Genomic DNA, 12,213 nt, shown 5'->3' on the forward strand with positions numbered 1-12,213 from the left:
GCGGTTAATTCTTCTCATACCCTGTAGCTTGTTGGTGCGTTTGGTAATGATGCAGTTTTTATTTGTCAGTCCAATTAATTTCTCTCTCTTTCCCCAGATAAAAGGGAGACAAAGGATCTTTCAACAAAGTAATTGCTCATTAAAATTCAGAGCTTTTTGTCTGTGTCACACGTTCACACGCAAGCACACGCTCACAAACACACACAGACGCACGCGCTCACTCATGCATGCACTCACACACTCACACACACACTCACACACACAAACACACTTGGTAGTATGCCCACTCTCAGTAACTGCATGGCGAGCATCCATCTTGTCTTCAAGAAACTGCCCAACTACTCAAACATTAAGTTTATATGTCATTTGCAAAAATATTCAGAACTGCAAGAAAAAGGTGTGTGGGCCAACGTATTTAACGGCTCTGCGTGAGTTCATACAGTGGGTTTTGACCAGAGGCGGTGCCTCCTCTTGACAACGCTTCGCTCCGCTTGAAATTTGCACAAAGTAGAGAAGAGCTGAACTTTTTCTACCACTCCGCTAGCAGGGTTTCGCCGCTCACCTTCCCACAATCCCCCGCAAGGGGAGGAACTTCTAACCGAATTCGTTGTTGGTGAAAACACTCTGCAATGCAGTTATTTAATCGTAAAGGTAAACATAAAACAGCATAAATGCGTGGTCACGCACACTAAGTTCATCAAGCATTTACAAGCACCAGTTACAAATGATATTAGCTGGTTTTCATAGAGCCAGCATACAAATAATCCAGTCCACATATCAAGTATAAAAGTCCAATAATCAAACCTGGATTGCCCATTGGGCAGTCTCTCCATGTTTTTTTGCAGTTGCCTTTTCAGAAAGACAAGCCATTTCGGCCTTCATCCGCACAGAACTGCTGGGATGGAATGGACATGTCTTCTTCAAAAGTTGACAAGTGCAGCAGATGCACAGGGCTTAGCGGTCCATGCTATATGGCGAGCATGGTGGTTCCTGTCCTCAGTCCAGCTGTCCAGTCAATCACAGCATATGGTATATCATTTTACTAATTTCCTTCGACCCTGAAATCTTGTCATCTCGATTTGTAGGAAACAGAATTGAACACCTGTTGCCTTGAGTGAAAGTCCCCGCCGCCTTTTCTGACAAGGAATGGAACTGCACTGGAGTGATGAACAGTAACTAAGAAGGAAGGAATGGAACTGCACTGGAGTGATGAACAGTAACTAACAAGTGGAATTATTATTCATTTGGTGCATTTGTTAAGCTGGAATGTGCATTCCAATATAAAACATGTTCATATAAAACATAAATACAAACAATAATTATTCAATCTGAGATAAAGAGTTGAACATAAGAAAGGCACTAAAAAAAGTTCATCTAGAATTGTATTCATTTGTGATTTCGTGGTCAAAACAGAAGTGTGTTCCACATTTTTCCCACAGAAGATTCATGCATGATTGTGGGTAGAGATTCTCTGTCCATTCTGACAAAACCAGCAGGCACTTGTTCTTAGATCATGTCCAACCTTGAGCCTTATGTCATGTCCTCACTAACACAGCAAAAACAGAAGAAAGCCATATCAGGCACCATAGGCTGTCAATGAGTCTAAGGCCTGGTGAGTGTGGTATAGACCGGCTGCTCCCAATTTGAGGTGGGGCTGTGGGGCGGAGGGATGGCTACGCTGTTGATGAGCGGTTTGCCGTAGGGGCGGCGAGAGGAGTGGAAGTAGGGGTACTGATAGAGACCTGCGGGGTAGCTGGAGTAGGCACTGTAGTAGCTGGGGCTCTGGAGGTCTGCATAGTCACACTGGGGGCTGGGCAGGGAGGAGGAGGCTGCAGAGGAGGGGCCGCTTCCAGAGCTGAGGGGGGTGTAGTCGGGGTGGGGTGGCGAGGAGCTGTGGGAGTGCTGGCTGCTGTAGTGGCTGGGACTCAACTGCTCCGTTTTGATCTGCGTTCTGTGGTGAACGCCATCGCTGTTACTAGAAGACGAGGAGGAAGAGGGGAGCGCCGCCTCCGCTCCCGCCCCTTTTGGCCCCCAAGGCAAGGCATTGCTGTGGGAGTGGCCGTAGGAGGAACTGAGGGACCCAGAGGGGGGGTTGGATCCGTGCCCATGGTCCGGAGGCGCCGGGGCGGAGCTGTGCCCGTTGAGTGGCAGGTACTGGTCGAACTCGTGGACGTCAAAGGCATCCATGTTGCTGATGACATCGGTGCTCAGCTCAGAGATGTCCAAGTTGCTGAAGTCGATGTTCTGCCGTCCCCCATCCAGGTGGCGCCGGCCCTCATGTTTCAGCCCAAGATACAGCTCTGTCTTGGGGGTGGTGGGGGGTGTGGGGGGACCATGTGGATGGCCTTCAGAAAAGACACAACAGATGCCTAAACATTAGCTATGGCATACTAACAAAAGAACGTGCCTGAACACCTCAACCCTGAACCCAGGAGAGATAAGCGTTCATACAAGATCTCAATCAGTAAAAAAAAGACCTGGTGACTGACAAACTGCGTGTTGCTATTGAGTATGGATTGTTCTACATTCTTGCACAAATGTATCAAATATGCTGGGAAATCCACTCACCTGTCCGCTCTGGATGATTATGCCCATTCCCCATGGAGGTCAGTCTGGCCAGACCAGGTTCAGCCTTGTACATCTGGCCTGGGTGGAATTGGGCCAGCTCAGCCCCGGAGTCCGAGTCACTCTGACCTGGCTTGGTGCTCTTCCTTCTCCGGGGTTGGTATTTGTAGTCAGGGTAGTCTTTCTTGTGTTGCACCCTCAGTCTCTCTGCCTCCTCTATAAATGGCCTCTTCTCGCTTTCAGAGAGCAGGCTGGAAATTGATGACAGGTTGGGTTGAGTTGTGGACTATTATAAGATGCATAATGCTGGATGTCACAGTGAATATCATTATCATCTTCATTCTAAACATGCCATGTAAAATTAGGTTAATCATTATGAAAAGGCAAAGTTGTGCACAAATTTTCATGAAACAATACTAGAAAATAAACTAATAATAAGTATTTTGTAACTTGTCAACAATGAACATTGTCTACAACAATCTTCACTGCAGATTTTTGGGTTTGGTGCAAAAAACATTTCCATAGTACATCTGTGCCATGTTCTATGCGGCACATTAGGTACGCAAATGTGTACTATACCCCCCATTAAATATAAACATTCGGTTCTCTCTACTGACCGCCAGAGCTTCCCCAAGGTCTTGCTGAGTTCGGCGTTGTGGAGATGCGGGTACTGGTCAGCTAGTTTCCTGCGCGCCGCCTGCGCCCACACCATGAACGCGTTCATCGGTCGCTTCACATGGGGTTTGTTTTTCAGAGACCGGTCTCCTCGTGTAGGCATCGGTACGAGCGACCAGTCGTATCCGTTCAGTACCTGAGACACTGCGTCTCGGATGCACGCGGGAAACCGTTTATCCTCCTCGCTAGTGTCCATTTTTGGGGTTATCCCGTTGCCGTGAGCCTGTCCATCGGAGCCGGTTGGAGAGGACGGGACGTCCGAATCCGAGTCGTCCTGCGACATCGAGCTGGCGGTTCCCGTTGGACTACATGGATGGTCGTTGAATGACTTACTCTTTTCCTCGGTCATGTTCAGTGAAAATTTGCTTTGGTCTGTCTAGCTGCCTGTTGATTGTGCCACATGCGCATTTTACGCACGGAGACCTGAGTGACGAAAATTTTTAATGTAAAATCCCAAACGCTTGTCGTGATGTTAATTCTTACCTATCACCCTGTTGTAAGTTTTGTCATATTGGTTATAATGTCCACACTCTGAAATCTCAGTTTGATACTGACACATTTTGTTGTTAAGAGAATGTTGTTGGAATCTGGTTGCGTCCTCTCACTCCACCCCTCATATCTTATTGGTTTGTACATACACTGTAGCTCCACTGATTCCTCCCATTTGTGGGAAATATGAGCCAGTGATTTGAAATGTGTGTTATATACATTCTAATGATTAGTTTTGCTGTATAACCGATGTAAAATTGCTTATATCATTCAGACATTAAAACAGGAGACTCGTAGACAAAATTAACATGGTCTTTATATTCAGATACAATAACTGTGGAACAATATGTGCAAGGCATGAACTCTATGGACTTGCAACCTCATAGCAGACCCCCGCCTGTTTTGAGTCCCACCTTTCTAGCTAAAAATGAAATATGGGGTGATGCCTGTTTTGCATGTTATTTTGGCATTAATACTTGTCACATATCAGTTTGCAAACAATGTTAATAAAGCCGCATACAAACTTGCTTTCTTTTTGCTTTCTTGAGTAAGGCAGCTCCAAAATGCAGGTGTTTCAGTCTAGCTCAGTGGTTTCTATGGTGGTGGGGCAGCCAGCTGAAAATACGGAGTGTAGGGGTTGGTAATGTTCTCTTGCGCTGTCATTGGCTCAGTGTTCTGTCACTCATGGGGACACTATGTCACCGCCAAATCTAAGGTTAGAGCAAAAAAAATTAAAGACCCTTGGGTGCGGCCATAGAGTTACATTAGATGGGCCAATCCAAGAAGGCTCAAGGTAATTGGCCACAGATATAATTACATTTTATCTACAGCAGCTTTGTTGGGATTTGATTTAACTAGGCAAGTCAGTCAAGAACAAATTCTTATTTTACAACAATGGCCTAACCTGGCCAAACCCTTCCCTAGCCCGAATGATGCTGGGCCAATCGTGCGCCGCCCTATGGGACTCCCGATCCCAGCTGGTACAGGCCGGGATCGAACCGGGGTCTGTAGTGACGCCTCTAGCACTGAGATGCAGTGCCTTAGACCGCTGTGCCACTAGGGAGCCATAAATGTCAACATCATACTTTCAGAATCTTAGCTAGCAAGCTAGCAGTCATCATGAATCAAGTTGACAATCTACTGGCAAATCCATTTCAATCCTATTCATGTGAAGAGAAATAATGAAAAGAAATTACAGATAAAACGTATCCGTGCTCATCGGCCTTTGGACTTAAACATTACACAAAAAGTTGGAAATCACAAATTCAACAATGAGTGGTTTGGAAGGAATCAGTGGCTAACTGCAAGCATTGCAAAGCAATCACCAGCCTGCTATTCACTGGAGTGGGTGTGTGGTCCAAAGTCTAGGATTAAGGGTCTCTTTTCCAAGCTTAATAGGATAAACATTCAACATTGGCCATTGTGTCAATCCAGCATGACTTTTGCCGCGCTCAAAACAACAGGAGACACAGAACTGGGAAATCTGATTTCAGTGAAATGGCCTCTTTCTAAAGCTCCGACCTGAAGATCACTGATGTCATCATGATTCAACCTTGTTTTTTCAGAGTTCCCAGTTGTCTTGATAGCCCCATAAATCCAGAGAATGACAGACTTTGATGACAAAGTTTGTTGACAAAATTTGCACACGAAGGACCGCCACGCCACCTTCCTGTTCAAGTGAGCACAGCACAACAAGGTGAGTCCAAAAATGTCTTGTATGCTGTTGCATAAATTATGTAATATGCTAGGGAGATGTATGTATACTGTAGCTAGGAAAGTAATACTAAGTGTATGTTGTGTAGTAAGCTGTTATTAGCCCATGTGCCTCACTCTAATAATTTGGTCCTGTTTCCCCTCCTAATTTTGCCTACTGGTCTAATTTGGTGGTGCACATGTAGCCTATAGCCTGTTTTAGAGAAATGTAATCATCTAATTTTGTAAGAGCTTTCATTGTCTGCTACAGTTCTGACTTGGTGTACAGGGAGAATACTGTAAGAATGGCCCATGTTCTGAATTATGTCACTGTACATTTCAAAAGTGCTGAACAAATCGTTACAGTATGTTGTCCGTCCTAGCTCGCACATTAATGTCGTAATCGAAATTAGATTTCAGGGTGCCTTGCGAGGATCAGGCGACGAGTGGCTAATCTGCCCTTGCCTTCCGTCCTGCTAGCTAACGTTCATTCTCTGGAAAATAAATGGGACGAATTGAAAGCACGTATATCCTACCAACGAGACATTAAAAACTGTAATATCTAATGTTTCACTGAGTCGTGGATGAACAACGAAATTAAGAACATACAGCTGGCGGGTTATACACTCAATCAGCAGGACAGAACAGCAGCCTCTGGTAAGACACAGGGCAGGGGCCTATGCATATATGTGAACAACAGCTAGTGCCAGATATCTAAGGAAGTCTCAAGGTTTTGCTCGCCTGAGGTAGAGTATCTCATGATAAGCTGTAGACCACACTATCTACCTAGAAAGTTTTCATCTGTATTTTTCGTAGCAGTCTACATATTATGGGACTAAAACCGAGCTCAATGAGCTGTATACCGCCATAAGAAAACATGAAAACGCTCATCCAGAGTCAGCGCCCCTAGTGGCCGGGGACTTTAATGCAGGGAAACTTAAATCAGTTTTACCTCATTTCTATCAGCATGTTATATGCTCAACCAGAGGAAAAACATTTCTAGACCACCTTTACTCCACACAGAGATGCATACAAAGCTCGCCCTCCATTTGGCAAATCTGACCATAATTCAATCCTCCTGATTCCTGCTTACAAGCAAACATTTAATCAGGAAGCACCATTGACTCGGTCTATAAAAAAGTGGTCAAATGAAGCAGATGCTAAACTACAGGACTGCTTTGCTAGCAAAGACTGGAATACGTTCTGGGATTCTTCCAATGGCATTGAGGAGTACACAACATCAGTCACTGGCTTTATCAATAAGTGCATTGAGGACGTCGTCCTCACAGTGACTGTACGTACATACCCCAACCAGAAGCCATGGATTTCAGGCAACATTCGCACTGAGCTAAAGGGTAGAGCTGCCGCTTTCAAGGAGCGGGAATCTAACCCAGAAGCTTATAAGAAATCCTGCTATGCTCTCTGACGAACCATCAAACAGGCAAAGCGTCAATAAAGGACTAACATCGAATCGTACTACACCGGCTCTGATGCTCGCCGGATGTGGCAGGGCTTGCAAACTATAACAGACTATAAAGGGAAGCACAGCCGAGAGCTGCCCAGTGACACGAGCCTACCAGACGAGCTGAAAAACTTCAATGCTCACTTCAAGGCAAGTAACCCTGAAACATGCATGAGAGCATCAGCTGTTCCAGATGACTGTGTGATCACGCTCTCCGTAGTCGCAGGTCCAGACGGATTATCAGGACGTGTACTCCGAGCATGCGCTAACCAACTGGCAAGTGTCTTCACTGACATTTTCAATCTCTCCCTGTGTGAGTCTGTAATACCAACATGTTTCAAGCAGACCACCATAGTCCCTGTGCCCATGAACATTAAGGTAATCTGCCTAAATGACTACCGACCCGTAGCACTCACGTCTGTAGCCATGAAATGCTCGAAAGGCTGGTCATGGCTCACATCAACGCCATAATCCCAGAAACCCTAGACCCACTTCAGTTTGCATACCGCACGAAGAGATCCACAGATGATGCAATCTCTATTGCACTCCACACTGCCCTTTCCCAACTGGACAAAAGGAACACCTATGTGAGAATGCTATTCATTGACTACAGCTCAGCGTTCAACACCATAGTGCCCTCAAAGCTCATCACTAAGCTAAGGACCCTGGGACTAAACACCGCCCTCTGCAACTGGATCCGAGACTTCCTGACGGGCCGCCCTCAGGTGGTAAGGGTAGGTAACAACACATCCGCCATGCTGATCCTCAACATGGGGGCCCCTCAGGGGTGCGTGCTCAGCCCCTCCTGTACTCCCTGTTCACTCATGACTGCATGGCCAGGCACGACTCCAACACCATTATTAAGTTTGCTGATGACACAACAGTGGTAGGCCTGATCACCGACAACAATGAGACAGCCTATAGGGAGACCTGACCGTGTGGTGCAAGGACAACAACCTTTCCCTCAACGTGATCAAGACAAAGGAGATGATTGTGAACTACAGGAAAAGGAGGACCAAGCACGCCCCCATTCTCATCGACGGGGCTGTAGAGGAGCAGGTTGAGAGCTTCAAGATCCTTGGTGTCCACATCACCAACAAACTAACATGGTCCATGCACACCAATTAGTCGTGAAGAGGGAACGACAAAACCTATTCCCCCTCAGGAGACTGAAAAGATTTGGCATGGGTCCTGAGATCCTCAAAAGATTTTACAGCTGCACCATCGACAGCAGCGTGACGGGTTGCATCACTGCCTAGTATGGCAACTGCTCGGCCACCGACCGCAAGGCACTACAGAGGGTAGTGCTTACAGCCCAATACATCACCGGGGCCAAGACCTCTATACCGGTGTCAGAGGAAGACCCTAAAAATTGTCAAAAACTCCAGCCACCCTAGTCATAGACTGTTCTCTCTGCTACCACATGGCAAGCGGTACCGGAGCGCCAAGTCTAGGTCCAAGAGGCTCCTAAATAGCTTTTACCCCCAAGCCATAAGACTCCTGAACAGCTAGTCAAATGGCTACCCAGACTATTTGCTTATAGAACAGTCTATGACTTCAGAGGCTGGAGTCTGACAATTTTAGGGTCTTCCTCTGACACCGTCTAGTATAGAGGTTCTGGATGGCAGGAAGCTCGGCCCCAGTGATGTACTGGGCCATCCACAGTACCCTCTGTACCGCCTTGCGGTTAGATGCCAAGCAGTTGCAGTGACGCAGCCAGTCAAGATGCTCTCAATGGTGCAGATGTGTAACTTTTTGAGACCCTTAGGGCCCAATGCCAAATCTTTTCAGCCTCCTGACGGGGGTAGAGGTGCTTACGTGCTCTCTTCATGACTGTGTTGGTGTGTTTGGACAAGGCCTGTGGCGGTCATGAAATTGTCGGTCTGTAGTTGTCAAGCAAGTAACTGCCGGTCTCACGGTAATTGACTGTTAATTAACACATTTAGCATCTCCTGGCTTCCATGCATAGCCTGCAAGCCACTGATGCAGACCTTTTGATACATAGAAAATGTTGTGTATTTCAGAAGAACAGAATAGCATACTCTGAGTTGTCCTTATGTTAGGCCCTAGTCTGGCTATGGATGTGGGCTTCACTATTAATAAAGCAGAGAAGATTAGCTTAGAACTCCGTGGAATTATTTTATAGTATGAAGAATGCAATTGAACATAGCTGAATAAAATAGAACGGATACGTTCTCCAAATGATTTGAGGGCGCACATGCGGCCATTTAGTGTTGAGCGGTTAACAAAGAAACGGTACTCCTATATGCTTAATTGAGTTTATGTAACTTTAGTTGTGATACTAATGTTGGGCTATACAGTGCATTATGATTAATGGAAACAGGATGCACCGGAGCTCAACTGAATACTTATGTAAATGTGATATTAATTAAAAAAGATATATTTAGTAATTTCAACCTTTTTTTGCTTTGTCATTATGGTGTATTATGTGTAGATTGAGGGGAAAACAATTTAATACATTTTAGAATGAGGCTGTAACGAGTAGTCTACAGACGAGAAAATAAACTGTTGCATTATTCAAAGTGTAATTTTATTTGAATGGTCGATGCTTACTGGCTACTGTGATATTTTCACCTGGCTACTGTGATATTTTTTGAATAGTCTATGCTTACTGGCTACTGGTCAATTTTCAGCTGTGGACCAAGAATGTCTCTTTGCCATCCACAATGAATGGTAAGGCAAGGATGTAATGCGAGTTGAAAAGTAGAATTCTATTTTGCCACCCCACCCAGACTCTCCTTCATATCTCGTAGAGGGAATAGGGCCAAAGACTGTCTTTGTAACCCTGGCCCAGTGGACATGCGACTACTGTATAGTGATCAGGCCAGAGATGGATTTACAGTACAGAGGGAATGAAAAAGAGCGATGTAGAGACAGAAATATGGAAGGACACAGTGTGTAGTTGAACACAAGTCCTACAACTGAAAGGGAGGAGGGTACCAATTCATTCTTGGTTCTGTTTTCATTTCATTGATCTAATACTGTACAAACCAGGGGAGGCTGCTGAGGGGAAGATGGCTCATAATGTCTGGAATGGAATGGCATCAGACCATGTGTTTGATACCATTCCGCTCCGGCCACTACCACAAACCCATCCTCCCCAATTAAGATGCTACCAACCTCCTGTGGTACCTACAGCATTTGATTTCCTCGATAAGCGAGTCTTCTGTATAATGAACAAGAAGACAAAAAGAGACCATAGAACCTGACCAACAGACATCCAGCATCCAAAGTGTCATTAACCAATCAGAGAAGTCAAATTGACCTGGGCTCTTATCTGAACTAGTGGCCTACATCCAGAACTACTTATTCTCAACCCCTGCAGCGATTAGATTTGACACCATAACTGCTTTTGAAAGATTAGATGCCCCACGTACCATAAAACCTCAGTCGGATTGAATTGAGCGAGTTGAGTTTTTGGGATGACAACTGAGGAATCCTTTTCAGACAACAAAGTCCAGCTGAATCAGCCACATCTGCTAACCCTGTTTCCCAAGGTTCTGGGTCCGTATTCACAAAGCTTCTCAGAGTAGCAGTGCTTATTTGTATAGGAACAGGTCCCCCCCCTGTCATATATAATCATATTTATCATGATTGAAAAGGCAAAACGGATCCTATACGAGCTCCTACTCTGAGACACGTTTTGAATACAGGCCCATCCATGGCTAGATGTTTAATGGGGGTTTGGGTGGCATGATACACTAACTCTGATCTCTCTGCCAGCAGGAAAATTTGCCAGTACAGACCAGTGAGCGGCATTAAATCATGTCAGCTGAGACACCTGGCTGGTGTTGACGACCCCCACACCACCAGAGTGATGAGATTATGCATTGACATCAAATGTAATCATCCCAGACCACTGGCTATGGCCCAGACCCAGATCATATTAACACTGATCTGAATGTGATCCCTTCACCTAAGCCTAGGGAATGGGGATAACAAGGGCTCTGTTATAGTTGTGGGAAGGTTCTAAAGAAAAGGAATTTGTGGAGTAACAAAAAGCAGGCTGTTAAGATCCAGGTGCAGATTGATGCTGCAGTCATACATGTAATCGAAGGTAACTTACCAAACGAATACCTGTAAGGAGAGAAAAATAATAGACCAGCATAAAAATGTATATTTTGAACCTTTTCAACCTGTCCCTGACCGTCTGTAATATCTACATGTTTCAAGCAGATCACCATAGTCCCTGTGCCCAAGAACACCAAGGTAACCTGCCTAAATCAAATCTAATTTATTTGTCACATACACATGGTTAGCAGGTGTTAATGCAAGTGTAGCGAAATGCTTGTGCTTCTAGTTCCGACCATGCAGTAATATCTAACAAGTAATATAACCTAACAATTTCACAACAACTACCTTATACACACAAGTGTAAAGGAATGAATACGAATATGTACATAAAAATATATAAATGAGTGCTGGCCGAACGGCATAGGCAAGATGCAGTAGATGGTATAGGGTACAGTATATACATATGAGATGAGTAATGTAGGGTATGAGAACATTATATAAAGCAGCATTGTTTAAAGTGGCTAGTGATACATTTAATTACGTCAAGATGGCAAGATGCAGTAGATGGTATAGCGTACAGTATATACATTTACATTACATTACATTTAAGTCATTTAGCAGACGCTCTTATCCAGAGCGACTTACAAATTGGTGCATTCACCTTATGATATCCAGTGGAACAACCACTTTACAATAGTGCTTCTAAATCTTTTAAGGGGGGGGGTTAGAAGGATTACTTTATCCTATCCTAGGTATTCCTTAAAGAGGTGGGGTTTCAGGTGTCTCCGGAAGGTGGTGATTGACTCCGCTGTCCTGGCGTCGTGAGGGAGCTTGTTCCACCATTGGGGTGCCAGAGCAGCGAACAGTTTTGACTGGGCTGAGCGGGAACTGTGCTTCCTCAGAGGTGGGGGGGCCAGCAGGCCAGAGGTGGATGAACGCAGTGCCCTTGTTTGGGTGTAGGGCCTGATCAGAGCCTGAAGGTATGGAGGTGCTGTTCCCTTCACAGCTCCGTAGGCAATCACCATGGTCTTGTAGCGGATGCGAGCTTCAACTGGAAGCCAGTGGAGAGAGCGGAGGAGTGGGGTGACGTGAGAGAACTTGGGAAGGTTGAACACCAGACGGGCTGCGGCGTTCTGGATGAGTTGTAGGGGTTTAATGGCACAGGCAGGGAGCCCAGCCAACAGCGAGTTGCAGTAATCCAGACGGGAGATGACAAGTGCCTGGATTAGGACCTGCGCCGCTTCCTGTGTGAGGCAGGGTCGTACTCTGCGAATGTTGTAGAGCATGAACCTACA

At 45.5% G+C, this 12,213-nt stretch overlaps 1 protein-coding gene across 1 annotated transcript; it reads right to left on the bottom strand.

The window, feature by feature from the left end:
* Positions 1-610: 610 nt before the first annotated feature.
* On the bottom strand, positions 611-3,929 carry LOC106589333 (transcription factor Sox-8). Its single transcript, XM_014179177.2, has 3 exons — positions 3,183-3,929; positions 2,569-2,816; positions 611-2,345 (listed from the first exon to the last, which is right to left on the bottom strand). Exons 1-3 carry the CDS (start codon positions 3,587-3,589, stop codon positions 1,603-1,605), a joined length of 1,398 nt encoding a protein of 465 aa, XP_014034652.2. The 5' UTR covers positions 3,590-3,929; the 3' UTR covers positions 611-1,602.
* Between the last annotated feature and the right edge of the window lie 8,284 nt (positions 3,930-12,213).

The sequence above is a fragment of the Salmo salar genome, chromosome ssa28, assembly GCF_905237065.1.
Source record: "Salmo salar chromosome ssa28, Ssal_v3.1, whole genome shotgun sequence".
Taxonomy (NCBI): Eukaryota; Metazoa; Chordata; class Actinopteri; order Salmoniformes; family Salmonidae; genus Salmo; species Salmo salar.

Coding starts and splice junctions, on each gene's coding strand:
- LOC106589333 (XM_014179177.2), bottom strand. CDS start 3,589: ATGACCGAGGAAAAGAGTAAGTCATTCAACGACCATCCATGTAGTCCA. Junction 2,817..3,182: donor ACCTTGGGGAAGCTCTGGCG/GTCAGTAGAGAG, acceptor ATCAATTTCCAG/CCTGCTCTCTGAAAGCGAGA. Junction 2,346..2,568: donor TAATCATCCAGAGCGGACAG/GTGAGTGGATTT, acceptor TCTTTTCTGAAG/GCCATCCACATGGTCCCCCC.